The sequence below is a fragment of the Bubalus bubalis genome, chromosome 15 (genome assembly GCF_019923935.1).
Source record: "Bubalus bubalis isolate 160015118507 breed Murrah chromosome 15, NDDB_SH_1, whole genome shotgun sequence".
In the NCBI taxonomy this organism is placed as follows: Eukaryota; Metazoa; Chordata; class Mammalia; order Artiodactyla; family Bovidae; genus Bubalus; species Bubalus bubalis.
This window is the reverse complement of record NC_059171.1, coordinates 81,316,696-81,342,467: the sequence shown is the minus strand read 5'-3', so window position 1 is coordinate 81,342,467 and position 25,772 is coordinate 81,316,696. Positions and strand designations below refer to the sequence as shown.

The 25,772-nt window shown below is 65.7% G+C and overlaps 3 protein-coding genes across 19 annotated transcripts in view; 1 reads left to right on the top strand and 2 right to left on the bottom strand.

Annotated features, from left to right (window-relative positions):
* The first annotated feature begins 1,229 nt into the window (after positions 1-1,229).
* Positions 1,230-20,652, top strand: BOP1 (BOP1 ribosomal biogenesis factor). Of its 3 annotated transcripts, XM_044928383.2 has the most exons (17): positions 1,230-2,204; positions 3,634-3,834; positions 4,462-4,653; positions 8,133-8,213; positions 17,801-17,955; positions 18,032-18,149; positions 18,226-18,327; positions 18,406-18,618; positions 18,696-18,857; positions 18,927-19,007; positions 19,085-19,154; positions 19,241-19,373; positions 19,455-19,635; positions 19,714-20,002; positions 20,075-20,159; positions 20,236-20,343; positions 20,423-20,652. In XM_044928383.2, exons 1-17 carry the CDS (start codon positions 1,317-1,319, stop codon positions 20,574-20,576), a joined length of 3,213 nt encoding a protein of 1,070 aa, XP_044784318.1. In that variant the 5' UTR covers positions 1,230-1,316; the 3' UTR covers positions 20,577-20,652. The 3 variants fall into 3 exon arrangements, with proteins under 3 accessions (XP_044784318.1, XP_045018674.1, XP_006064708.2); XM_006064646.4 differs by lacking the exon at positions 4,462-4,653 and having other exon boundaries at positions 1,236-2,204; XM_045162739.1 differs by lacking the exons at positions 3,634-3,834; positions 4,462-4,653 and having other exon boundaries at positions 1,232-2,204.
* SCX (scleraxis bHLH transcription factor) lies at positions 14,434-16,543 on the bottom strand. 2 transcript variants are annotated; one of them, XR_003103736.2, is made up of 3 exons: positions 15,617-16,543; positions 14,872-14,977; positions 14,434-14,765 (listed from the first exon to the last, which is right to left on the bottom strand). XR_003103736.2 is itself a non-coding variant. In XM_025265626.2 (2 exons), exons 1-2 carry the CDS (start codon positions 16,187-16,189, stop codon positions 14,727-14,729), a joined length of 612 nt encoding a protein of 203 aa, XP_025121411.1. In that variant the 5' UTR covers positions 16,190-16,543; the 3' UTR covers positions 14,434-14,726. The 2 variants fall into 2 exon arrangements, 1 of the variants encoding a protein (XP_025121411.1); XM_025265626.2 differs by lacking the exon at positions 14,872-14,977.
* Positions 20,653-20,728: 76 nt separating the features above from the next.
* Positions 20,729-25,772, bottom strand: part of MROH1 (maestro heat like repeat family member 1) — a 59,615-nt gene continuing 54,571 nt past the window's right edge. For 9 of the 14 annotated variants that reach the window (XM_044928351.1, XM_025265620.2, XM_044928352.1 and 6 more), the window contains 11 exons: positions 24,933-25,098; positions 24,165-24,361; positions 23,462-23,599; positions 23,094-23,208; positions 22,661-22,888; positions 22,296-22,484; positions 22,016-22,171; positions 21,813-21,947; positions 21,633-21,735; positions 21,468-21,533; positions 20,729-20,994 (listed from right to left, as the gene is read on the bottom strand). In XM_044928351.1, coding sequence (XP_044784286.1) covers positions 20,909-20,994; positions 21,468-21,533; positions 21,633-21,735; positions 21,813-21,947; positions 22,016-22,171; positions 22,296-22,484; positions 22,661-22,888; positions 23,094-23,208; positions 23,462-23,599; positions 24,165-24,361; positions 24,933-25,098 — 1,579 coding nt within the window. In that variant the 3' untranslated portion in view covers positions 20,729-20,908. Of the gene's footprint in view, positions 20,995-21,467; positions 21,562-21,632; positions 21,736-21,812; positions 21,948-22,015; positions 22,172-22,295; positions 22,485-22,660; positions 22,889-23,093; positions 23,209-23,461; positions 23,600-24,164; positions 24,362-24,932; positions 25,099-25,772 lie in introns of those variants that run through there. The other 5 variants (XM_025265614.2, XM_025265616.2, XM_025265615.2 and 2 more) reach the window with 4 other exon arrangements.

The following is a 25,772-nucleotide window of genomic DNA, read 5'->3' as shown; positions in this document are numbered from 1 at the left end:
GCCAGAGGCCTGGGGCTTGTGTGGGCATCGCGGAGGCCTCAGGCAGAGGGCCATCTCCTTTCTCAGGACCAGGCAGCTCCACAGCCCCTGCCCAGCCTGGCAAAGGGCTTCCTTCCACAGCTGAACCAGTGCTCAGTTTCTGTCCTGCCTGGCAGCACAAGCCCCCTGCCCGCTGCGCCCTGCGCCAAGCACATCCTGGTTGGCCTAAGGACAGAGGGGAAGGGGGTCAAATGCATGGGCTCCAGCCGGCTGCTCCCACCCCCTCCAGTTTACGTTTCAGCAGGGCTGGTGGGTGGTGCAGCCACTGTGTGCGAGGCTGTGGCAGGCTTGATCCATCCTGCTTTCCAGCTCTAAGGCCACAGCTCTCAGTACACAGGAAGTGGGACCTGGAGAGCTAGCTGGCAGGGCTTTGGCTTCTGCCTCACAATCTTTAAGCAGAAACATCGAGCAGATCAAGAGGTGAGGCGATTATCCCAGTAGATTAAGCTCAGACTATCCCAAAGGATCTCCGATGCCCCTCCCCAACCTGGGTAAGAGTATTTCCTGGGAGTTTAGGGGAAGGGAAAAGAAGAGAAAGGAAGAATAAAGACAGAAACCTGGGGTCATTTCCTTGGGTCAGCAAAGCTTAGGGCCTTGAACAAGGGGATGGTGGTAACAAGACAGGCTGTGGGGGAGGAAGTACAGCCTCCTCTTGGGGAACGCTGCGCACAGTTACAGAAGCAGGCAATAGGGACGGAGCGTGGCACACAGGTGTGTCACTGGGACCAATACGAAGTGTTCCCTACAAGGACGCTGTATGATTCTGACTCTCTTTACCAGCTTTGAGCCAGAGCTTCAGCAAACAGCCCAGGAACCAGAGGACCCGGCCTCCCGCTCTGGGCTCCCATCAGCTCAGACTGCTCCTCCTTTCTAAGGGCTTAACAGTGCGAAAGAGAAGTACTTAGGAGAGTCTGGGCGAGCCAGCGTCCGGGCCCTCAGGAGAGCAAGTGTGTCCGGAGGCACCCAGAGGTTCCCCAAACCAGGGCGGCCCAGGCCGCACATCTGCGGGCCGGGAGCTATGGCTCCGGCCTTCCCCGGACGCGACGTCATAGCCCGGACGCAGACTCTCAGCCTCAACTCCAGATAGTCTCTGCTTTACCTCTGCAAGCGGAGGAGCTGTCCGGCCTGCAGGGTCAGACTATGGAGACGAGCCTGCTGCCAGGCAACTGGAGGCAGGGGCGTGGATAAAGAGGTGCCGAGAGGAACAAAAACCAAAGCGGCTCTGGGGGAACCCAGCTGTGGTGTCCGGACAGGAGTTCGAGACCCACCACAACTTTATGACGTTGTGCTTTGTTTTTCGGTCCCTTTCCTTTCCCAGTCGAGCAACGCCCTCCAATACCTGGGCCAAAACCTCATTTCCTCGCAACAGCTGCCGACCCCGCCACCCTGGTAACTCATCTGAGAAGCTGTGGGGTCACCTGGCCACCACGCTCGCCACTGGGTGCTGCCCTCAAGCCAGGCGCGCTTCCGCCGTCGTCTCAGTTACTCGGCGAGAGACCGAGGAGGAGAGGCCCTGCCCAGACCCAGGCAGCGCGCACCGGACGGGAGGCCTCGGACGCTCTTTCCCGAACCCCGTGCTGTCTGCCCCCACACGCCCCGGGCCGGCGCGCCCAGCCCCTCACCGGGCTCCAGCAGATGAGCGCGTCCGTGTCCGGGTCGCTCACGAGGGTCCACAGCTTGGTCAGGAAGGCCGGGACGTTGCTGGGCCCCGCCGCGCCCGGGCCCACGGGCAGATCCATACCGGGCGAGGCGGGAGAGGAGGAGGTAGCGACCGCAAAGAGAGGCCGAGGGCCGGGCTAGCGCAGCCGCCGAGCCTGCTGCCTGGGCCGCGCTGCCGCCGCCCGCTGCGCACACACGGCCCCGGGGCCTGGCATGGCCGCCGCCATCTTGCGACGGGCGCGCTCCCGCCGGCGCCGCCCGCCCGCGTCCCCACGGCGCGCGCGTGCACGCCGGCCCAGCCCATTGGGGCCCGCCTCTCGCCCTCTGACCCCTTGGGCCCCGCCCCCGGGCCCACGAGGTCTGTTAGCTGCCGGAAGTGGCGGCGCGGGTCTGGGCGGTCCGGGAGCATGGCTTGCGCGCGGGGCGCGGGGCGCGCGGTGGCGGCGGCGGCGACAGTGGCGCAGCCCGGGAAGCGGCCGCCGGAGCCGGAGCCGGAGCTGGAGGAGGTGACCGCGGGCTGCTCGAGCGGGACAGGGTGGCGCGGCTGGGCCGCACATGGCGGCTCCGGGACGGCCAGCGCTGGGGAGCAGGGCCCAGGAGTGCGAGGAGGCGGTTTGCCAGCTCTCTGCTGGCGGTGGCCTCGTGGGGGCGTCCTGGGCAGGGGGCTCCCGTAGTGTGGTTGGAGAAGTGTGGGCCGGAGCGAACTAGCAAGAGGGGCTGGCATCGTGCGCGTGGCCTCCCTAGCCCTTTGAATTGTGGTTCCTGCATTAAAGAGGTTTGAGTTAGTACGTTACTGATACGTCGGGTACGTTGTAAAAGGGCACGAGAATAGGAAGGCAGTGCCTGCTGTATTGGCCGCATCCTTTTTTAACTGCACTCAAAGCCATTCCTGCTATGCAGCAGAACCCCAGCTGGGTTTGGGGTGTCATCAGCCCTCCAAAGCTTGTCTAGCCACGCCTGCCTAAGGGAGCACTCCACGTTACTGGGTTGTCAGGCAGCCCCTTTATCCTAACCAGTTCTGCTGCTCTCCTGCCAGCAGGCATTCTGGGCACCAGGCTCGCCTGCTTCCACCCCTCAGCTTTGTACCCTCAGCAGCCGTTTGTGTTTGTGCCTTTTTGTTTTTTGCTGTGGTAATTGTGTAGCTTACTAAGCATTGAAGATAGTGTGTATCAGAGTTATTTCTGTGGAAGTTTAGTTGAATGCTGCCAAATAATTGGTGAGTGCAGGCTTTCCTGTTAGCTGAGAGAATTAGTAGCTATTAAAAAGCAGAAATCTAGGGTTCTCCATTCGAGTAAGTGCTTGCTGAAAGTCTGTAAGTTCTTGTTTTCCCTCTCTAAGTGCATGGGTGTTGTGAACTTAGGGATTAGGTGGTGTCTGGTCAGCAGACCTCTGCTCAGAGGAAGCTTTGGTCCTATCCCATGGGGTGGTGAACCAGAACACTTGCTTTTAAGTAAAGTTTGCATCATTTTTATGTCTCTTCAACCAGTCTTTACAATTTACTGATAAATTGTCAGTCCCAATCTGGTTGGATAGAGTCCTCTTCTGGCGGGAAAAGCGCCTCAGGTTGTGGTCCTCTGCCTGTCCCAGACCCCACCCCGGTGCCTTGGTAGCTCTGGAGATGTGAATGCCAGAGCTACAGGGCGTGGCTTTCGGGCGTGGAGGGTGGAGGGGCTGGTGCGCGTGATGTGATGGGAATTGAGCTCCTTGGAAAGTCCTCTTGTGAGACTCTTAACTGAACGTCTCCTCCAAGGGCAGGAGGCCTGCTGGCGGTGGAGGTGGGTGGTGAGGGAGGCCTGGGTTGGGTGGATGGTTTTGGTGGAGCTGGAGGCTTGTGGCCTGAGGGCCGTGGCTGTGGAGTCTGGCCGCACAGGCTGTGGGTCAGCGCTTGGTGCCCAGTGGGTGGGCTTGGGGTCATCAGTGCCATGCCTCTTGCAGCCCTCTCTCCTCGACGCTCCGGCTCCCAGCCACAGGCTTGGCAGTGATCCTGGCCTCAGCGACAGTGACAGCGAGGAGAGTGTGTTCTCAGGCCTGGAAGATTCCGGCAGCGACAGCACTGAGGATGCCACTGCCTCGGAGGAGGAGGGGGAGGGGACCAGCGAGCAGCGCGGCAGGATGGACAGGAGCCCTGGGCAGCAGGTGGGTGAGCCAGGAGTCTCCCGAGGGCTCCCTGCACCCCAGATGACCATGGCCAAGATAGCGCCTGCCGGGCATCGGGCTCTCTGAGGGCCCCTGGCACTGATCTCTCCCGCTCCGTGGACCCCAGGGCCTCCTCCCTCCTCCCTTGGGCACAGCGAGGGTGGGGCAGAACGCCACTTGGAGCCGAGGAGCCCTGAGCTATAGAGCACAGTCCTGTGCTCTGTTCACGGTAACCCAGGAACCCTGACATTACTTCTTCTGAGTCTCAGGCTGCCTGCTAGACTTAGCTGTCAGCTGGCTTCCTCGGGGCGAAGCCCGAGGTGGGATTTCTGTGCAGTGACCTAAGGTGGGCCCCTCCTCCGCCTCCTTTACAAAGAGTGACATCTTCAAGCGGCACCATTTGGGAGACGAGGTGTTCCTGTCCACTCCCTTCACTCTCCCGGTGACCGCAGTTCATGGCTGGACAGTCTTGCCTCTGTGACAGCCCTGTCGTGCTCCGCGTTAGCCTGTTCCTTGCATCCTGAAGCCAATGAAGGGCTGCTCGCCTGTGAAACCTTCCCACCACAAGGGCTGTTCACTGGCTCAGGGCCCTCTCGAGGGTCCGCTGACTACCTTCCCCTGTCACAGCCCATGGCCGCCCTGTGTCACGAGGCCCTGCCGTGGGTCCTCGCGCAGCCTCCGCAGGGAGTGTCCCCACCCCACAGCTTCAGGAACCATGTGGCGGTGACGCTCCAGCGGCCACCAGCCCCTCCACCAAGCGGCCCAGCTCTGGAATGGCAGCCTCGAGCTCCTGTGATGCTGGCCACAGCCACGGCCCTGGTACGGTTTAGACGACATGTGGACTTAGGTGACTTGCCCCTCCCCCCAACCCTCTCCGACAGTACTTAGCAGGGCTGCCTGAGCGGCCCCACCTTAGCGGGGCTCCTCGCTGGCGTCTCACCAGCTCCACTCACTGCGCCCTCCTCAACCCTTGGCAGGACACATCGCCTGCAACTTGTCTCGAGGCTTTTGCTGACTCCTGCTAAGGATTGGGGGCAGCCCCTGCGGTGTTCAGGGGCATGCTGGGGAGATATCAAAGACCTGGGTGCAGGCCGGCGAGGGGCCCCAGCTGGGGGTGTGCTTCTCCAGGCCTCTCTCCGCCTGGAGCGGGAAGTGCCTGGTCCAGACGCCTACCTGGGGACAAAGGTAGCCAGTGGCCGACACAGGAGGGAGCCTGTTCTCTCTCATCCGCTAAGAGTTCCATGGTGGAAGGGTCACTCTTCCGGGGAGCCCTGTCCCCTGATTCTGTGGGTTCCAGGTGTGCGGGCCGTGGGCTGTGCGAAGCAGGAAGCCTCTCCAGCCTCACCCTCACCTTTGGCGCATCCTCCACTGGCCTGCCTCTCCCCGCACCTCACCTCCGCTGGTCCCGCTCCCCTCCTGCACCCCGCCCCACCCTCCCATCTCCACCTTGGGCCTGGCCTCTCCCGGGCACCTGGCCTCGCCCCGTACCCCCAGCAGTGCTCGGGGGCACTTTGGGCAGCTTCTCTGTCAGGAGAGATGTCTGGCTCTTGTCATGGAGTGTATCAGGTGCTTTTTGCCATTCTTTCCCGATCATGCTTCTTTAGATCTCTTTTTTCCTACTTGTTGTGTTTGGTCTGGTCCTTTCTATAACACTTGTGTGGGTTTTCTCCTATTTTGTTTTCATACTCTTTCATACAAAAGTTCCCATTTCTATTAGTTCAGTCTGCTTGCCACATTCAAGAATGTAACAAAAGACTCACTAAGGGTGCCCAATGTGGAATTACCATTTTCTAGGTAACTTACATTGAGTTTTGCCCAAACTGTCTGTGCCTGGAGCTTAGGAGCTTACTGCAAACCCTTGGGCAGGAGGCACTTTTCTAGAAGCAGTGGGCAGGGGTGCTAGGCGGGTCTGGTGCCTGGGGAGGGAGCAGGCCGTGTCTCACAGGTTGCTTAGTGAGGCCACCTGAGGCAGGGCACTCTGGGCCTGTCCCAGAGAACCCCCGTGCGACCCAGAGGCTGGAGCGGGGGCCCCTGTGGGGGAGCTGTGCCCTGCCTGGCCCAGCATTGAACTCTGTTGTCTCTGGTGATGAGAGTTCAGGTGGAGAGTGGTGGTGTCAGTCTGGGGTGACATGAGTGGGTTTGAGGGTTCCCACGGCACCTCTCAGTTGGTCAGAAGCATGTCAACTTCTCCTGTGCTCCCCAGAGCTCTGGTAGCTCTTTCCTCAGAGGCTTAACACATCCCATTTAGGGGTCCAGGTGGGGTAACCTGTGTGGGGCTCTCACGTGCAGCACAGCAGTTCTTCACAGCAGTCCTGGTAAGAACCTGGTGCAGAGGGCAGCAAGAGGGGTGGGCAGAGCAGCCCGCCTAAGACCCCCGCTGTGGGCTGCTCCCCCGGGGCTGGCCCCCCAGATCAGCGTGGGAGCACACAGATGCTGCCTCTCCTCAGGAGGAAACAAACCTTTGTAGCCGAAGTTAAAAACCGCCTCAGCCATGCGAGGCTGCAGCCCTTCCCGGGAGAGGCCTGTCGTGGTCGCCTGGCCCCCTTGGCTCAGGCACTTGCCTTCAAAACCTCACTTCCTTCTGGTCTCGCCCGCGGGCCCCCAGCCATCCACGTGGGCCCATCAGGGCACCCACACAACGTGGCCTTGAGCCCGTCTGGAGGTGGGGGTGGGTGGCTTGTGTGCCGAGTGGCTCTGGGCAGACCCCACCATCTGGTGCCTGCGTCTGAGGATGTGGGGGCCGGGGCTAGACCGTGTGAGGAAGAGGAGGAAGAGGACTCTGGGCCGCCTCCAGGTCTCCAGGCTTTGGAGGGCTGCGGGTGCTCAGTCGGCCTGGTCCCCGCTCCGCCGGGTCCCACGTTGCGGCTGCCCCCTGGCGGCGGCCGGCGGCACTGCCGGCGCCTCTGTAGAGGCTGTCCTGCACCCTGAGCAGGGCCCTCGCCGGCGGCTCTGGCAGGAGCCCGGAGCCCCACCGCTGGGTGTCCCCACGGCCGAGCCCCCGCCTGTGTCTGGCTCCGGATGGCACTGGGGCTGCCACGCCTGTGGTTGCTGCCAGGGCCCAGGATCGCGGCCTGTGGTGCAGGTGGTGCAGGGCCCCTGGGGCCTGAGCGGCTGGTGGCCAGAGCAGGGCGGCCCATGCGGGTCCTGGCCACCACGGGCTGGCCTCAGGGTCTCGAGGAGACTGACAGCAGCTCCCTGCAGGGTCCTCCCGGCCTGGGCCCTGGGCAGGTGTGTCTGCTGGATGCTCCGGGCAGGGTGGGCGGGGAGCTCGGGCTGGGCTGGCCCCTGTGCCCCCTCCCCACAGGCCGCCCGCCTGGTAGGGCTGACCCACTTTCAGTGGGCAGGGCTCCCACAGCGCACAGCCTGGGGAGTAAGGGTGGGAGAGACGTGGAAACCGAATCTCGCCTTTTCCTGGCCTGGAAAAAAACTTACGGTCCCAGCCTCCTCACACGGAGGGAAAAGCTGGCGGGCGGGAGGAAGAGCTGCCGGGCGGCTTCTGGCTCCTGCCCGGGCAGGGGAGCGGGGCTCCTGCTCCCGACGCTTTACTGCCCCCCCGGGGCGGGGGAAGATACGGGCTGTTTTCCCCATCAGTCCCAGTTCCGGTACACCCGATTCCCACCCCGCCAGGGGAGGATCTGTTTTCCAGGTTGGGGTGTCAATGCCCAGTGGCACCCACTCACTGGCCTGGTGGGCGGGGTCAGCCCGGGGCCAGTCCTCCCAGCGCTCCGAGGGTGTGGGTGCTTCTTCAGGCCCTCAGCCAGCTGGGCTAAATGTGCTCTCCTCAGGCTGAGGGTCTGGCCCTAGGATGGGCCGGGGTGGCCCCTGTGCTAGTGGCTGACATTGAGAGCCTGGCCTCCCCTAGATGGACTGGCCCAGTTGGGGGTGACCCCGGCCTTTATCTGTGCTGCCAAGAGGCCACCCCTGCTTTGTCCTCTGACCCTGGGCTGGCTGTGGGCTCAGCTGGGCCTTTGAGCCAGGAGCCCTGCAGCTGTTTTTTTCCTTAAGGGGTGCGGAGGTGGCTCACCTGGTGTCAGCCCCTCCTTGGGGTCTTCCCCCTGAGCTTGGATATCGTGATGGCCCTTGACAGAGGCTCACCCTGGGTGGAACCCTCCTCCCCAAGAGACCCACTTAGCTTGGGGGTGTCCACACTCTTTTCCTGGCAGTGGGACCAGGTCAGAGCTGCTTAGAGATTGCGGTGCGGGACCTCAGCCCCAGTGTGGGCAGGAGGGGCAGGGTGCCCTGGCCCACAGTCTGCCCCAGGTCCTGAAGTAACCTCTCCCATTCTCTTCCCTTCCCAGGCCAGGACCCCGTGCTCGCGGACGGAGGTGGCAAGCGTGCCAGGCGAGGACGAGTATGCGGAGGACAGCTCCGATGAGGAGGTAGGCTCATTGGAGGCTGCCCCCTGGCAGGGTGGGCTGTGTGGCCACCACAAGGCCTGAGTGGGCGTCCTGGCGTGGCCCCAGGCCTGTCTGGAAGAGCAGTTTCAGGATCGGGGACACATGACTGCAGGAGCGTGTGTCATCGCGGGCAGGGCGGCTGGGCGCGGCGCAGCCACCCTGTGCCCATGTCCTGGCCCTGGACTGGGGGGGTGCCTCTGGCAGGCAGAGGGCACCGCATCTTCTGAGGGGGCTGTGCTTCCACTCTGGGTGGATGTGGACAGGCCTCCTCCAGTAGCCAGCCTGTGCTGTTGCCCGGGTTGGGGTGGGGGTGGGGGTAGGGGCAAGCCCGGCCGGCATGTGCACTGGACCCCAGGGACAGGAGGTGGGCGCCCTGTGCTCTGCCCCCTCCTCCCCGGTGTCCCAGAGGCCCGACTGCCATGGCCCTGGGTGAATCTGGTCCTCCCGGTTTACGTCTCACAGGGAAAGCCTGCTGACAGGCTGGGGTGCCCCATCTGGCCAGAGGTGGCTGCGACTCGGCTGCCCAGGGCTGCCCATGGGCTCTTGGGGGGTCTGAGGCTCAGGGGCTCCCTGCTGGACGTGATGGGTGCTCCCCTGCCCACCCCCTCACTGGTGTGTCCCTGCCGCCTGGGGGGCGCGGCCTAAGGCCCCTCTGCCCACTGCCCTGGTGTCAGCCCCCCGGATGTGAGCCTCCTTGGGCTGGGGGGCCTGCAGAGACCGCGGTCCCCACTCCTAGCAGCTCTTCCTGCTGCCTGTCAGGGGCTGTCCCCGGCTGGGAGACACGCGCCCCCTCCCCTGCACGGCTTCTACCCCCATCCTCCGCTCTTTTGGCAGCGGCTGCAGGAGCCTTGGCCGCCCGCCCGATTCAGTCTCTGTGCGTTCAGAGAACAGAGACAAAACAAAATAAATTGGTTTCCTGGCCGGAGCAGCGGGCGCACTCAGTGAAGGGGGGCCGTGCAGCACAGCTCCCGGCCTGTCTCCCCCTCCCAGGGGCTCTGGCTGTCGGCAGCCACATCCTGTCGGCTACTTTTTTATATTCGGTATTTTGAGAAATCGATGATGATTGTAAATGGAGTGCAGAGGCCGGGGGAGGGGCTTCGGCCCGCCCGCGGGGAGGTGCTCCTCCTGGCCTGCCCCATTCTGGAGCCGCCGCGGGGGCTGGGGGGGCCCGCTTCCTCCGGCGATGACTATCCCATATGTGGGCCTGAGTGACAGCAGGAGCCGGCTTCTGCCAGTGCAGCCGGCCGCGGCCCAGGGGGCGGCAGGGCTTGGCTCTCGGGGCCAGGCCGGCCTGGCTGAGGCTCTCCTCCCTGAGAAGTGCCCCCCACCCCGTCACGGCGTCTCTGCAGGGTGGGCTTCAGGAAGGGGCTTGGGAGGCTGGGGTGCGAGAGCACAGGAGGGGCGCAGGGACCCCCACCCCGGGCTTTGGTTGGCACCTGTAAGGGCCCGCAGCCCCAGAACATTGGTCGTGGGGTGTTGGGCAGCCCCTTCTCAGCAGCATCCTTGGAGGTGGTTCATGGTGCCAGGACCCCACTCCGGCCCTGGCCGGCCTCCAGCAGTGGGCAAGGGCGTCCGGACAAGGTGTGTTTCTGGGGGAGGACCTGAGGGGTGGCAGTGCTCAGCCTCCTCTTCCCCGGGCCTTGTCTGAACTTAAGGCCTGGGCTGGGGGACCCTGGGGCTTCTAGGTGCTCTGGCTGCTGGCCTCTGCTGGGCCCAGCTTTGGGGTCCCCTGCCCTGGGCGCTGGCCGGTGAGTGAGGGTTCCCCTTCTCGGCGGGACACCCGCGCCCTGCGTCCTAGCTCGGCCTTGACGGTGCCATCCTCCCGGTTCTCACCCTGGGCAGCGCCTGGCCTGCAGGCCCTGGCCGAGCCACCAGCCTGGCGGGGGTCCCTGCGGCCGCGAGTGGGGGAGCCCCTCCCCCATCCGCCCGCGCCCCTCCCCCACAGACGTGATCTCATCCGGCCGCGGGGGGCGGGGGCGGGGGCGGGGGCCCTCGCAGGCGGTCCGGCTCCAGCCTGGGGGAAGGCTCCAGCCTGGGAGAAGCCGGAGAAACTGAGGCCGGGGGGTGGCGGGCCGAGAGCGCGGGCGGCGGGCGGCCCCCTCCGCTCTCCCGCAGGCGCCGCTGACGGCCTCCCGCTACCGAGCGGCAGCAGCCTCGCTGGGCCCGCCCCGGCGCGGCGCTCGGCGCGCTCGCTGCTGGCGGCGCTGCGGCGGCTCGGGTTTCGAGCTGTTGTGCAGAGCGTGCTTCTCGGCTCGGCTGGGCCTCGTGGGCTGCCGGCCTCCCTGGCCGCCCCCACACCCGCGACTAGGCTCCGACCGCCCCTGCCGTCTCCCCACCGCCTCGCCAGAGAGGGGCCTGGGGCCCGGGGCCTCACAGGTGGCCTTGCGGGGTGGGTGTGGTGGCCGTGACCTCGGGGTGCCCCGGGTCACTCTGCCAAGTGCCACCTCTGAGCCAGGCCCGCCGTGATCCGGTGTGCGGGGTGCCCTCCTTCCAGGACCAGCCACCCGGGTCCAGTGGTCCCGGTCAGGAGACAGGGCTCCCCTGGGGGGGCGGGGTGGGGCAGGTGAGGGTGGGGCGCCTTCAGAGCCCACCCTTCTCTGGTCTGGATACGGGGGCAATAGAGGCCTGGCCTGCCATGTGCCCACCGGGAGCCTGTTTTCTGGGTGGCAGGAGCCCAAGCTGGGGGTCCCTGCAGGGACAGAAGGGGGTGGGGTTGCCCTCAGACTGGAGGCATGGCCCCAGGAGCTGGGGGCTGGCAGCCAGGTGTATGGGGGGCAAGTCCTGTCTGAAAAGTAGTTGACGGCCTGGCTGCAGAGTGGGGACCAGGCAGGGCTGGCGCTGGAGGCTCTGGGCGAGTCCCCGCAGTGGGATCTTGGAGGTGGCTGCAGTATCATGGAGCTCAGAATGGGTGTTTGGCACTCTGGGGGGGCCATACGCGGTTCCAGCGACCTGAGGCGTTTCTGGGAGCCACCGCCACCGCCGCACGTGGGGACGCCCACGCTCCCTGGACAACGGAGGGGGTGGGGGTGTCTTGGGTATCTGAGGACCCGGGAGCAGGGGGCCTCCCTTGGTGGGGGCAGACTTGCTTCTTTGCCCTTCAAAAGCCCTGAGGCACTGATAGGGGCCAAGGAGTGGGTCAGGGGCCAAGGAGTGGGTGGGAGGGTCCCAGGGCCCACACGTGTCCAGAGGTTCAGCAGCGGGCCTGGGTGACAGCGCTTCTGTGAGGATCATGCACAGCAGGGGCAGTTTGACAGGGGAGGTTTGGGAGGGGAGCTCCAAGTCCGAGTTCCCGGCACCCCCACCCCCACGGTACAGCGGGTGGGCTCCACTAAGCCAAGCCCCGCAAGGCCCCTCTGCTGGCTTTGGCCTTTGGGACCAGAGGAGGCCCAGAGGGACCTGGCCTTCTGCCTCGGGGCTGTCGCCCAGGGCTCCTCGTGTGGGCACCTTGTGGAGGTCCAGCTGCAGCAGGTGGCCTGGGGCACGCGGCTGGGCCACCCCCCACCACAGAGGGCGCTTTGCGGGAGGAGGGGGAGCGGAGGGAACACTGCCGGCATTGTAATCGGAGCGGGGCAAGGGGAAGAGCGCGCCAGAGTGAGGGCGGCTGACCCCGGGCTCCCAGGGGACAGGTGGGAGAGGCGAACGAGGAGAGAGTGAAGGATTCCAGAGGTGGGCCGGCTTCCTCTCCCTCAGACAGACACGGGAGGGAGGCGGGCAGCGGGCCAGCGCCGTACCTGCAGTTCCAATCTGCGGTCCTGACAGCTGCAGCCACTTTGGGGAGGGGGAGGGGGAGGGGGCTCTTCGAGAGCGGAAAAATCCCAGCCGACACATCAGCGGTGGCCGCGGTGTCCGGAGCTGCCGGGGGCAGGGCGCCTCACGGATGCGCGTCTGTGTCCCCCTCCCTGCTCCCTGGAGAGTGCGGGCCGAGAGTGCGGGCCGGGGCGTCTGGGCCCTGGAGGGGTCGGCGGGCGCGGCCCCTGTGGGGTCACATGTGCTTCCTGGCAGCCGCAGGTGCTGTGCAGGGTGGGGGCGGGCCAGCCCAGGGCGGGCAGCCTGGTGACGGGTCACGTGGTGCCGCCAGCAGCTCGTTCCCGGGCTGGGGACAGGGAGCTGACAGCCCGGCCCTGACGGCCATCGGAGCGTTTCCAGGCCTGCTTGGCCTCAGGAGCGGCTGCTGGCCCAGGGTGTGGGCCATGCCCACTTTTCACGTTGCCGCACAGGGCATGCGTGGGGCGCTGGGTCCTGGGCAGGGAGTGGGGCTCTGGTGCACGGGGGGCCCAGCTGCTGCAGTGGACGGCCGAGTGGACTCGCGCCCGCTGGGGCTCGGCCGGCCCACCACCCCCAGTCTGGTTTGAATTTCTGGAGCAGTGGAGGGTGATGGTGTGCTTCTCCCCGCCCCCGCCCCTCCTCTCCCGCTGGCTGGCGGGCCAGGCCCTCGGCCTCTGCTGCTACCGGTGCAGCTCAGGGAGCGACCGGGCCCACTGCCCAGGCCTGAGGCCCGCCAAGCTGCAGCCGCTGTCGAGTCCCAGGCCCGGCAGCTGAGGGCCTGGCTGCACGTCCTGTGCCAGGACCTGCTCCCCGCAGGGACCGTCCCAGCGGCCTGTCCTCTCCTACTGACTTGGCACCCCCGAGACACCCTCCAGCCTCACTCTGCCTGTCCTTGTGCTCCGTGGGGAGTCCCCCATGCCCACCCCCACCTTTGTGCGGGGCATGCTTCCCACCTGTCCCCCATCTGCCCAGCACCGGTCTGGCTGTGAGGTGGGCACCTGTCGGACTACGCCTGACTACCTGTCTGTCGTCTCTGGAGGATCTGTGAGGGGGTCTGGGCTCTCACCCGGCCCAGGTATGCGTGGGCAAGGTGGGTGGTTGAGCACAGGTAGGCCCCAGACTGTCCCCACAGGACTGCTGGTGCCCAGTGGAGCAGGGGTGGCAAGCTTGGAGGCCCTTGGGAACGCCCTTCCCAGGTCGGTTCTCCAAGTGTCATCAGTGCCCAGGAGCAGAAGAGGTACCTTTCTCAGCCCTTAGCGGGACCCCCATGTTCTGCCTGAGAGTCCTGGCTCTCTAGGCAGGCGGGGGCGGGGGGCTTCTGCAGTGACCGAGCGTGCCCTCTCCCCCTCCTGCTGGCCAGCTGTAGGCTCCTGCAGGATTAAGGAGAGGAAATTTGGGGTTGGGTTTCTCTCTGAGTGGAACCTGCCATTGTGACTTTTTATTCTGTTACATTTCTATCAGATTGGACACCGCACCCCCCCAACCCTTAATGGCTCTGGCTTTGAGAATTTCCTCCAAAATTACACCACTGCTTCCTGCTTCTTGGTTCCCTGGAGCCCGTCTGTTAAGAGGAGGGGGCAGCTCTGGGCCTGCCCTGTTGGGGTGCCCACGTGGGCCTCGGCACCTGGCCTCTCCTGGGGCCCCGGGTCGGCCCCTGGCACTCTCAGCCCGGCTGCCGGAAGTCAGGCTGCTGGTCAGTGTGGGGGGGTGCCGCAAGGCGCTGCCCCCAGCTTGCTTCTCTGCTGTGCCTGTGAGCTTACGCCACTAAGCCGTAATTGTCACCTGCAAGATTTTAATGGTCAGCCAGCTGTGCGCAGCTCTGAGAGGCCTGAACTGCCCTCCTCATGGGCAGGTGGGGCCTTCAGGTTAGCTGGGTGGGTGCAGGGGCGGGCGGCCGGGGTCCTCCACTGTGAGCAGGACTTCTGGGGCCAGGGTGGCCTAGGGTGGGCACCTGCCACCTGGTTCACACCCTCAGGCCTGCACAGACTGGGAGCTCCTTCTGCCAGACAGTGCCCCGCCCCCCACTTCTGGGGCTCTGTGAGCAGGGCCTGAGGTGCCAAGGCCCAAGAGACCAGCACGTTGCACGCTGTACACACTGCCGTTGCCTTCAGGGCGCCCGGACCCCTGGTGGCCCTTGGAGCGGGGGTGGGGCGGGAGTGCTCCCTGGCTTTGGCCTGTCCCACTCTGTCCCTTGCCAAGTGCGGGGGGGGCTGTCGTCTTTCCTCGCCCTCTCGCCTCACTGGTCTCCAGACCCCGTGCCGCAGTTCCCTGGCAGCGGGGGCTGACCCTGAGCCCTGGAAAGTGGGGGCTTTCCCCAGGAACCAGGTGCCTTGGCCCAGGGTGCCCGGGACACGAACAGACGACAGCCCTGAGGGCTAGAGTGTGGGCTCGGCTCTGCTCAGGATGGGTTCTGGGCTGCTCCAGAGGACAGCGTGCATCTGCGTTTGGAAGATACTGTTTTGTTTTTAATTATACAAAATTTCCAGACTTTATATTATCATATCAAAGACACAGAATGCTAGCACATAATGGCCAGAGGAGAACCAGGTAGCGAGCCAGCACGGAAAGTTCCAGTGGGGCCGGGCAAGTGCTGTGGTGGCCGCGCGTCCCACCGCCTGTCTGTCCATCAGCCCCACTTGCAGCTGGGGCCAGGTGGGCCTGGGGGTGCCCTCAGCGAGGCCTGTGCCTGAGTCAGGTCTGGGGCTCTCCGTGGATGGCCCGACGTCGCCTCTAACTCCGGATCGCCGTCTTTCTGTCCCGGTCCTTGCTCTGCGGAGGGGAGGGCAGTGTCAGGGCCCAAGCGGAAGCCAGCACCAGCCTGTGCCTCTGGACTTCCCCATGGAGTGCGCTGAAAGCACCCCCTTTCCACGCTCACCCCGGCTTCCCCGAGCAGTTTGGGGAGGAGAGTGCGCTGCTGCACAGCCGAAATTGTAAAATTAAATCTCCCAGATGTTCAGGCCCCAGGAGCTCACGCGTGCTGTCTGGAGAGGAAATGGGGATTGGGGAGAGCCGCGCCGTATTTTCTCCCTGCTCACCCTGCTCTTCCGGTGCCACCACGCACAGCAGGCGCCGTAAATCAGAGCCCGCCAGCGTCTCCCGCAGCGGGGCCCTCTTCCCCAGCCCCCAAGTCTCTTGCCAGCCTCCTGCCAGCGGATCCCACAGCCACACTGGCGTCCGAGTGGGCAGCCGGGTCCAGGGAGGGCAGGCAGGTGCCCGGTAAGCCTTAGGCCACGTAGAGCAAGCGGACCCCAGCAGGATTTCCTCACTGCCCCCAAGTCCCCTTCCCCTGATGGCAGGGTAGGTGGCCAGAGTTGCTTGATCAACCCTGGTCTGGTCCCCTAGCTTCTTCCCCATTGGTGCGGGTCCTGCCTGGGTCTCTTCCCTCTCTGTCCCCACCAGAGCCTGTGTCCTGGGGACCCACCAGCTCTAGCCGGGCCCTCCTCGTCTTCTCTCTCCCTGGACCTGGGGCTGCGGGTGTCACAGGCGCTGCTGGGGGTTCTGCCTGCTTCTGGCCCCGCCCTCTCTGCCCAGCAGGTGTGGGCTGAGGGGTGGTTTGGAGGTGGGGGACGCCCCATCCTCCTAGCCTCCCTTTCCGTGGACACCCCGCGGGCAACACTCACCAACTTTCTCTGGTTGCTGAGGCAGAAGGTGCAGATCTGTTTGGGCTGGGCGTTCTCGCCGTCACGGGCAGGGGGTGGGGGCGGCGGGGGCGGGGGGCTGCCGGCACGCGATGCGTGGAAGAAGGCAGGCCCTGAGTGGCAGGGCTGCCCGTCGCCGCAGGCCTCGCCCACCAGCAGCACGTTGCCCAGGTGTGAGATATAGCTGGAGGCCAGGCGCAGGGTCTCGATCTTGGAGAGCTTGCGGTCAGCGGGCTCGGTGGGGATGAGCGTGCGTAGCGCGGTGAAAGCCGTGTTCACGCTGTTGGTGCGGTCCCGCTCCCGCGCGTTCGCCGTGTGCCGCTGCCGGGGCTCGCGGCCCGGCCGCCCTCCGGGCCCCAGGCCACTGCCCCCCACCCGCCGGCCCCCGGCCCGTCTTCGGGCGCCCTGGAGGCCGCAGCGCGCCGCGTGCACACGGCAGGGTTTCTCGTCTGAACCCGAGCTCTCGCTGCCTCGGTCCTCGTCCTCCGACAGCGGGCTCACTTCAGGGTACAGGTAGCGGCCGGGCGGCGCCGAACGCAGCATTGCGAAGGACATGGGGCCGGCGGCCGCCGTCAGCTCCGTCGCGCGCTGCACATGCCGCCGCCACTGCCGCCCGGGCCAGGGGCACGCGGGTCTCGGGGCTCCCGCGGTGGCGGCTGCGGCGCAGCGCGCACGTGTGCGTCCCGGGCTGGAGCGGGGCCGCGGGCCGGGCCTTTATAGCCACGGCGGCCCCTCCCCCGCTCCGGCCCGCCCTCCTCCCCGCCTCCCAGCCCCTGGAGGCCGCTTGGAGCAGGGGCCCTCCGTCCCTCTGCCTTCTCGCGCCGTGGTGAAGGGGCCTGGAGCATCCTGCTGTCTTTGCGGGGAGGGGAGAGTGGGCGCCCCTCCGGGGGGTACGAAGCGCTGCTGCCTCCCCTCCTCTCTCTCAGCAGGGGACAGGAGGGAGGGTCAAGAAGGATCCGTGACCCCGGCCTTCTCACTTGGCATGACCGCCTTAACCCAGATGCCCTGGCCCCAGCGCCTGGCCACACCCTGTCTGTCTCTCCCTCTCATGTACACTTGGGCCTTCTGTGCCCAAAAGAGGGCACAGAGGCGCTCTGAGCAGCTGGAGTCCAGCCCCGGCCCCCTCAGCTGCCCCCCTCAGGTTGTCGTGGGGCTCACCTGACGGCACAGCCTGTCTTTCCTGCACCTGCCCCTCCTGGCACCACCCTCCAGGTCTGGCTCCTGCCTGCACTCCTGCCTGGAGAACCCCCCACCCACACCCTGTTCCCCTGCTAAATGCCCCATGGGTCTTTTCTGGGCCGCCCACATCTGTCCAGGCCAGGGATGGCTGTGTGGACTCGGGGAGCACAGGAGGACGGGCATTCCCAGCAGTGGGCAGGGACCTGGGCACATATGGAGGAAGGCAAGCAGGGAGGACTCAGGTCAGCAGGCTGGGGGCTGGGCAGGTGCAGAGGGGCCGTGCCCAGAGGGTCCTGTCCCTGTCCGGGTTCCCAGGTTGCCTGCTGTGCAGTCTCATCTGGGCCCCTCCCCCTGTGGCTACTGTTGCAGGAAGCGGCCGCCTGGGCAGCAGTCTCCGTGCTGGGTGGAGGGAGGGTGGCGGCTGGCAGGGGCCTCGACCAGGAATGTGTGTCCAGGAATGTGACTGCTCTGCCCACTGAGGGTGGGGTGGGGGCAGGGCTGGGAGGCTGGGGGAGCCCCTGAAAGTGTGCCAGGCTCAGTGCAGTGGACTTTGTCTCTTCTTGGAGTGGACTGGTGGGGTCTTCCCTGAGTCCCTGCCCATGGCTACCCAGTTTTGCCTAAGGCCCCAGCCAGGGGAGGGAGCCCACGGGCGATGAGGTCACCCTTGCCTGTGGCTGCCCAGAGCCCTGGCCAAGGAATCCAGGGGGGAGGCTCTGGGGTTGGCACCACTTCAGTGGAAAATGTGAAGGTACAACTCCGGCGCCTCTGAGGGTCTGGGTGGGGGGGCGGATAGTGCTGGCCGTCCTGCCACGTCACACCCCGGGGAGAAGCTCAAGTCAGGGTGCCTGGGTGCTGCTCCTGCAGCCTGGAGGCCAGCCCCTTTGCTCTGCCTTTCCCCTTCCTGGCCTGTGTCTTTCTCTGAGGGGCTTTGAGGGAGGGGTGGGCACGGTGGGTATCTGCTGCTGACACGTGGGCCTCCTGCCCCAGGACATCCGGAACACGGTGGGCAATGTGCCCTTGGAGTGGTACGATGACTTTCCCCATGTGGGCTACGACCTGGACGGCCGGCGCATTTATAAGCCCCTGCGCACCCGCGACGAGCTGGACCAGTTTCTGGACAAGATGGACGATCCTGACTACTGGTGGGTGGGCGTGGGGCGGAGCCTGCGGGCGGGGCGGGGCGGGGCCAGGGCCAGGGCTCTGACTGGGTGCCCCCAGGCGCACGGTGCGGGACCGGATGACAGGACACAGCGTACAGCTGACGGGCGAGCAGGTGGCCCTGGTGCAGCGGCTGCAGAGGGGCCAGTTCGGGGACGTGAGCTTCGATCCCTACGAGGTAGGCGGCAGCTGCTGGCCCTGGGGTTGGGGGCACCTGCAGGGCCCAGGCCCACCCTCCTCTGCTCGCCCCCCAGCCAGCTGTGGACTTCTTCAGTGGGGACCTCATGATCCACCCAGTGACCAACCGGCCTGCAGACAAGCGCAGCTTCATCCCTTCCCTGGTGGAGAAGGAGAAGGTGGGTGTGGGCCATCCTGGGGGCGCACCTGGCCACCCCACCCCTGCCCCGGCCCCCCTCACCCTGCCGTCTCTGCAGGTCTCCCGCATGGTTCATGCCATCAAGATGGGCTGGATCCAGCCTCGCCGGCCTCGGGACCACAGTCCCAGCTTCTATGACCTGTGGGCCCAGGAGGACCCCAACGCGGTGCTGGGTCGCCATAAGATGCACGTGCCTGCTCCCAAGCTGGCCTTGCCTGGCCACTCGGAGTCCTACAACCCGCCTCCCGAGTACCTGCCCAGCGAGGAGGAGGTGGGCCTGGTGCACGGTGGGGTCTGGGCTAGCCCCTGGCCCGGCCCCGGCTCCTGGCTCACCTCCTGCCTCCACAGCGCCTGGCCTGGGAGCAGCAGGAGCCTGAGGAGAGGAAGCTCAGCTTCTTGCCGCGCCGGTTCCCGAGCCTGAGGGCCGTGCCTGCTTACGGCCGCTTCATCCAGGAGCGCTTTGAGCGCTGCCTGGACCTCTACCTGTGCCCACGGCAGCGCAAGATGAGGGTATGCAGGGGTGCCCAGGCAGGGGCGTGGAGTGGGGGTGGGTGCAGCTGACCCTGCATCCTTTTTCAGGTGAACGTGGACCCTGAAGACCTCATCCCCAAGCTGCCCCGGCCACGGGACCTGCAGCCTTTCCCCACGTGCCAGGCCCTGGTGAGCAGGCAGGGCGGGTGGCAGGGAGCAAAGGCCTCCGAGTGTCTGGTCTTTACCACCCTGCCCTTTCTCTGCAGGTCTACAGGGGCCACAACAACCTTGTCCGCTGCCTCAGTGTCTCCCCAGATGGCCAGTGGCTGGCATCAGGTGGGCGCGCAGTGGGGCAGCTCCGCAGGGGGGCAGGGTAGGCTGGCCTGGAGGGCCAGGTACTGAGGGCCTGTCTGCGTGTCCAGGTTCAGATGATGGCTCGGTGCGACTCTGGGAGGTGGCCACTGCCCGCTGCATGAGGACTGTGCCCGTGGGCGGTGCGGTGAAGAGTGTCGCCTGGAACCCTCACCCCACCGTCTGCCTGGTGGCTGTGGCAGTGTGCGTGAGGCCCGGGGTGCCCGGGGTCGGGGTTGGGGGACAGACCCATGCCTGAGGACCTCCATCTGGCTCTGACTGCAGGGAGGACACGGTGCTGCTGCTGAACCCGGCCCTGGGGGATCGGCTGGTGGTGGGCAGCACGGACCAGCTGCTGAGCGCCTTCACCCCACCCCCGGACCCTGCCTCACAGCCCGCGCACTGGCTGGAAGCCTCCCAGGAGGAGCGCCAGGACGGCCTGCGGCTGCGCATCCACCATGGAAAGGTGGGCGGAGGGCGGGGCGGGGCGGAGGGCGGGGCCCCGGGGAGGGGCCGCATCTCACCCAGCCTCACCTCCCTGCAGCCAGTAACGCAGGTGACTTGGCACGGGCGCGGGGACTACCTGGCTGTGGTGCTGGCCACTCCGGGGCACACCCAGGTGCTGATCCACCAGCTGAGCCGGCGCCGCAGCCAGAGCCCCTTCCGCCGCAGCCATGGCCAGGTGCAGCGTGTAGCCTTCCACCCCACGCGGCCCTTCCTGCTCGTGGCTTCCCAGCGCTGCGTCCGCCTTTACCACCTGCTGCGCCAGGAGCTCACCAAAAAGCTGATGCCCAACTGCAAGTGGGTGTCTAGCCTCGCAGTGCACCCGGCAGGTAAGGGGGTGTCCTGGTGGGAGGGTGGCACTTTGAGGGCCACCAAGTCCCCACCACCGAATTTGCCCCCAGGTGACAACGTCATCTGCGGCAGCTATGACAGCAAGCTCGTTTGGTTTGACATGGACCTCTCCACCAAGCCATACAGAGTGCTAAGGTGAGATGCTGGTGGGCAACCGGTCGCTTCCTGCCCCGACCCCTGCCTCACTGAGCCTGGTTCCCCCCCACCCCAGGCATCACAAGAAGGCCCTCCGGGCCGTGGCCTTCCACCCCCGGTACCCACTCTTCGCGTCTGGCTCCGACGACGGCAGTGTCATCGTCTGCCACGGGATGGTGTACAAGTGAGTGTCAACGCCCCCGCCTGCCTGCGCCCCTTGGGGACGGTTCCACCCACGTCCTGAGTCTCTCCCTCCCCTACAGTGACCTGCTGCAGAACCCACTGCTGGTGCCCGTGAAGGTGCTCAAGGGGCACGCCCTGACCAGAGATCTGGGGGTGCTTGACGTGGCCTTCCACCCCACCCAGCCTTGGGTCTTCTCCTCCGGGGCTGATGGCACTCTCCGCCTCTTCACCTAGACACCCTGCTTCTGGGGCAGGTGGGGGTGGGCAGCACATGTGCCCTGGACTCTCAATACAGGAATTTGCTGGGTAATCTTGAGTCAGCTTCCTAATGGGGGAGGGGGCTGCTGGCCTGCCCACAAGCCAGGTCACATCACCACGTCACCTGCTGAGCAGCAAATGGCTTTATTGGGAAGATGGGGGTTGGTGACTTGACCACCCTTGTGTTCCAGCCCTCCCTTGCTGTGTGGGCCCAAGGCCTCCCCTGTGGCCCTGTGGGCAGGGGACTCCTTAGGGCCTTGTCTTGGACCCTCCAGCCAGCTAGGCTGGTATTGGGTGTTGGGGCAGCCTCAGGCGAACTTCACCAAGCGGCCCAGAGTCTTCACAGCCTTCAAGCGCACCTTAAGGGCTGGGTCCTTGAGCAGCAGCTGGAGTGCTGGGGGACAAGGAGCCGCTGCTGGGGGCTCCGCCACGGCCCTTGGAGAACTGACTGAGCCCAAGATCCCGCCCACACCCCGCTAACAGCTGCGACTGAGGCTGCCCCCACCCCTTCCGGGCGCACAGAGCCTGGGGGCCAGGACCCTGAGGCTGACACCCCACCCTGTGCGTGGGGCCGCCCGCCCACCGCCCTCCTAAGACAGGCCTCTGCCGGGAGGGCTCAGGAGCCAACGGAAAGATAGTTTTTCCTTTTTTAGTGTTTTTTAAGCTCTTTTGGAACAGTTAAGAAGTTTCCGTGAATTACTAGAGACGATGAGGTCACCAGTGACAGGGAAAAAATCCTTGAAATCCAGGAAAATCACTTAGTCCCCCCTGGTGCCCACAGGGTCAGTGCAGCCCAGCATGTTGGGGGGGCGGGGGCCCTCTGGGCTCCTGGCTGTGTGGGGCGGGGTTGGCAGGACTGGGGCTCACCCGTGAGGAGCTGCTCCAGGTCCACCTGTGGCCGCTGCTCAGCCTCCATGTGTAGCACCAAGAACCCTGTGGGGGTGGGGCCGCAGTGAGGGGGCTTGGGGGCCAGGGGTAGGACTGAGGTCAGGGGCCAGGTCGGTGTGGGGGTGCTGCCCGGGGCAGCCTCACCTGTGAGCATGGGGGCAGCAGCACGGACATCCTCCCAGCTGCTCTTATAGTAGAACAGACTGGTGCTTAGCAAGCGGCCCAGCAGGTCGGGGAAGTGGCGCATCTGCAGAGAGGCGGTTAGGCAGGCCCCGCCCCACCGCCCGGCCCGGCCCCGCCCCGCCGCCCAGCCCCGCCCCTCACCAGGTGCTTGCAGGTGGTGTTGAGGAACTCTCCGAAGTGCAGGTCGTGGCCTTCCTGCAGGTGCCTCTGGAAGGCGGCTGCCAGCTCCTCACACTCCAGGTTGGGGCCGCACATGCGCAAGGCGAACCTGCAGGCCTGCAGGGCACACCCTGAGCCCTAAGTCCCTGAGCTGGCCGGGCCTACCCATCCCCCACTCTGCTCACCGTGACCACGGGTGCGTGGGGGTCACGCAGGTGCAGCAGAAGGGGCACCAGGCCGCCCACAACCTGCTCCAGGAACACGTCCTTGCAGTCCCCACGGCAGGCCTTGTTGAGGTGCCCGAAGAGGCCAATGGACACTGAGCGTAACTCCATCCTTTCCTGGGCAACAGCGGGTGTCACATGGCCCTTCCAGCCCAGCTTCCCGGGCAACCGCAGGGCAGTGAAGGGGGAGCAAGGGGTAAAGTGGGCCAGGCTGCAATGGCCAGGGGCGGGGGGGGCCTACGCTGTCAAAGAAGGGCCGAATGCGGACAGCAATGTGCAGCAGCACTGCATGTAGGTCCCAGGCGTCCACCAGGTCCATCAGCCTTGTCAGGCCCACCATGGCTTCCAGCGCCACCAGGCTGTGTGGGTCGTCCCCGTCATCCAGCCCACCGATCATGGCTGTCAGGAGCTGGGGGCTGTGGGTCCGTACCTGGAGAGGCCACACATTCCTGTGTGCCCAGGCCATGCCATGCCCAGCTGCCCACCCTCCGAGCACCACCTCCGATCCTGTGGCTGCTGGGTCTGCCCGGGTCTCCTCACCAGCTGTGGCTCTGCTGTCCCTCCCTCGCCCAGGAGCAGGGCCCCAGAGGGCTGCCGGATGGTCACCTTATCTGGGGAGCCCAAGGTGATGTTGGCCAGGCCGTGGAGCACCAGCCTCCGCACGCGGGCACTCGTGTCCTTCTGCTGTGCCATCAGGTTGTACAGCAGCGACTCCAGGAGCATCAGGTCGTTCACCACATTGCTGCTGAGCAGCTGGGGGCAGAGGCGTGCTGACCACCACACACCCCCAAATGCACCGGGCAGCACCGGTCCCTGGTCACTGAGGGGACATGGCTGAGGCCAGCAGGCCAAGGGGGGCTTTTGGCCTTTCCTCAACCTCCCCTAACTCCTGACCCCAGCCCCTCCCTGGCCCCCACTGCCTTGGTCTGGGGTGGGTTTTCAATGTGGCTCCCCTGCCCTACCCAGGCCTGCCTATGGGGGGGTACTTCACACTGCCCCCCTCCCCCCTCCATTCATGGTGCAAAGCAAGTGCTCATACCTCAGCCAGGAAGGCGGTGGAGGTGACCCTCTGGACCTCATACATGCTACTCTGTGTGGTGAAGAGCAGCTTCATCACCAGGGGCAGCCGGGGGCCTGCGAACCTTGCCATGGCACTGGGAAGGAGGCACGCGGGCAGGAGCTGGGGCCTTAGGCTGCCCGGAGCACACCAGTCCCGGGGGCCTGGGGAGTGCGCCTGCCTCCCACCCTGTACCGTCTAGCCTGCTAGCCCCGCCGCCCAGCTGCCCTGCACATCCTCTGCTCAGACACTGCCCCCCCAAGAGGCCTTCCCCCTGCGCCTGGTCCGCTGCACCTACAGAACCCGCTGCCCTCACGGACTCCCCGCTGCCCCATGTGCTGCCCGCTCACCTGGCCAGCCGGGTGACGCCTTCCTCATGCCCAGCCGAGGTCCTGAGCAGCTGCCAGCCCCCGTCCAGCTCCATGCGCTGCACCACATCCTCGTTGCCACCGCGGACAAGCACAGCCTGCAGCGCATCCACCGCAGAGCTGCGGAGATATGGGTACGGGGTCAGCTGGCGCGGGCAGGGCACAGCTCTGCCCCTTGCACGCATGTGCACACACACCCGCCTATGCTCTTAGAAAACATGCCCAGGGACCCCCAGCCTGCTCCCTGCTACTAGTGTCCCTTCCCCTGGGCAGCACTGTGGACCCTCTGCTGTTGCAAGAGCTGAAGGGGCCCCAGCCTGTCCCCGGACCCCCCGACTGAGAAACATGGGGAAGGCGTGGGCACAGCCAGTGGCACCAGGCCCCGCTCCAAGCCAGCAGGGCCTCACCCATGTGGCAGCTGCGCTCCTACAGGGCTGGGGCCAGAGCCGTGGCCAACTGCAGGTGGGGGCCCTGCAGGGTCTCGAGTTGGGGCCCCAGTTAGTGTGGCTGAGGACTGAGGCTGCACTCAGGGTGGGCTGGCTTGGAACCTGCTGACCCCAAGCATTCCCCAGGGAAGGCGCAGCTCAGGGTCAGCTGGTGCCCGGCCCCCCGCCCCCAACTGCTGGGAAGCTACTTCCAGCAGCCGACAGTCATGGCCTGGGGGTGCCAGGCCAGGCCCACTCACCTGCAAGGCTCGAGGCTCCGTGAGGCCAGGCCCGAGCTGACGCTCCTCCTCTCCTTGGCCTGCAGCTGCGGGGGCGGCTGGACACCCATGGTGCAGCTGACCCGCAGCAGCAGTGCCACAAGCAGCTGGGGGTAGAGCTCCAGCACTGCTGGCCCGGACGCCGGGGCAGATGCGACCTCGTGCAGTGCACAGGTGGCCTGTAGACGGGCCACCTCAGCCTCTGCCCCCACCCTCAGGGTAGGCGCAGAGAACGCTGGACCCTGCACCCGGGACAAAAACCGGCCTACAGCCCCTCTTTCTTTGCAGGCACCCCGCATTCCTTGAGGTCTTGAGCCCTGGGAGGGGTAGCTGTGGGGGTGAGATGAGGAGCCCAGCCCTGTCCAGCTTGGCCCACGGGGCAGAAGGCAGGCCCGGGGCAACGTGGCCACCTTGAGGACCAGCTCCCAGCATCTGCTCTTGGCTCCTCAGCAGGAGAAGGAAATTCTTGCAGCTGTTTCACTGTGGAAATGCTGCCAAGCTGGGTTTATTTTTTTCCCCGTAGGATGAAATAGAGTGGGCTCCCTTGGGGGCCTACACCTGCGGGGACTTTACGAGCCTGGGCTCACAGCTCGCCAGCTCCAGGGTTCCCATCAGCTGCCAGGTGCCAACAAGGCGCAACCCAGGCTCCCCATGGGGCCCTCTGGCAGCGGCCACGTGGCCCCTCATCGCCTCTTGGGCCCACGGGGGAGGGCAGAGGGGGTGGTGTGTGCCGGCCCAGCCCCCACTCACTGCGAGGGGCAGCAGGGTGGCCACGCGGTCCGGCGTGCTGCTCAGCAGGAAGGCCTGGCTCTCCTCAAACAGGATGTCCTTGTTTATCTTCTCCAGGAGCAGCCCCAGGACCTGTGCGGCGAGGCCGGGCTCCAAGGCCAGTGCTCGCCACAGGGTGCAGGTGTGGCTGGAGGGGCGGGAGAACAACCCCTCTGAGGCCTCTGCCAGCCCCAGCTCTACAGCCCCAGCATGCCCACTGGCCTCGGCTCCAGCCAGGCCACAAACAGCACCCTGACTCCAGGCCCTGAGTGACCCCTTCCTCCAACCCAGGGTCCTAACCAGGCAGCTTGATGGTGAGCAGAGACCCAGTGGTGAGGAGGTGTCCCCTGGAGCTGCCAGAAGCAGACACTGGGCTCCCTAGAGGAGTCACTGTCACCCCAGTCCCGTGCACGCCTTCTGAGCAAAGAGCAGCACGTGGCCAAAGAGGCATGCAGGTGAGGTCAGGCAGAGGCTGCAGGAGGCCCGAGCTACCCCAGCCCCAGCGTTTACACAGGTTTGCGGCTGCACGGTACGTTTACGGGGAGAAGCGACAGACATCAGAGATCTAACCAGAACCAGAAACTCTAAACACAGAGTGCATTTGGAAGCGAACCAACAGCCCTTTAGAAATGAGACAAGACACGCAGCGCTGTGCTCGGTGATGTACTTGACAACAGCCTGGACACGGCAGGAGAGAGAAATGGTGAACTGGAAGACAAGTGGAGGAAGTTGCCCAGAACCCCGCAGGGAAGGGTCATTGGATGTTCAGAAGCAGAGGTGTCAGGGGCAGGGTGGTGGGGGTGAGCGCACATTTGAGTGGCG

Bases quoted from the DNA above. Each gene is read 5' to 3' on its own strand.
- SCX (XM_025265626.2), bottom strand. From the start codon at position 16,189: ATGTCCTTCGCAATGCTGCGTTCGGCGCCGCCCGGCCGCTACCTGTAC. The intron at 14,766-15,616 runs GTGAGTGTTGCC...TCCCCTCCGCAG, and splicing joins TCAGCAACCAGAGAAAGTTG to AGCAAGGACCGGGACAGAAA.
- BOP1 (XM_044928383.2), top strand. From the start codon at position 1,317: ATGACGTTGTGCTTTGTTTTTCGGTCCCTTTCCTTTCCCAGTCGAGCA. The intron at 17,956-18,031 runs GTGGGTGGGCGT...GGGTGCCCCCAG, and splicing joins ATGGACGATCCTGACTACTG to GCGCACGGTGCGGGACCGGA. The intron at 19,374-19,454 runs GTGCGTGAGGCC...CTCTGACTGCAG, and splicing joins TGCCTGGTGGCTGTGGCAGT to GGAGGACACGGTGCTGCTGC.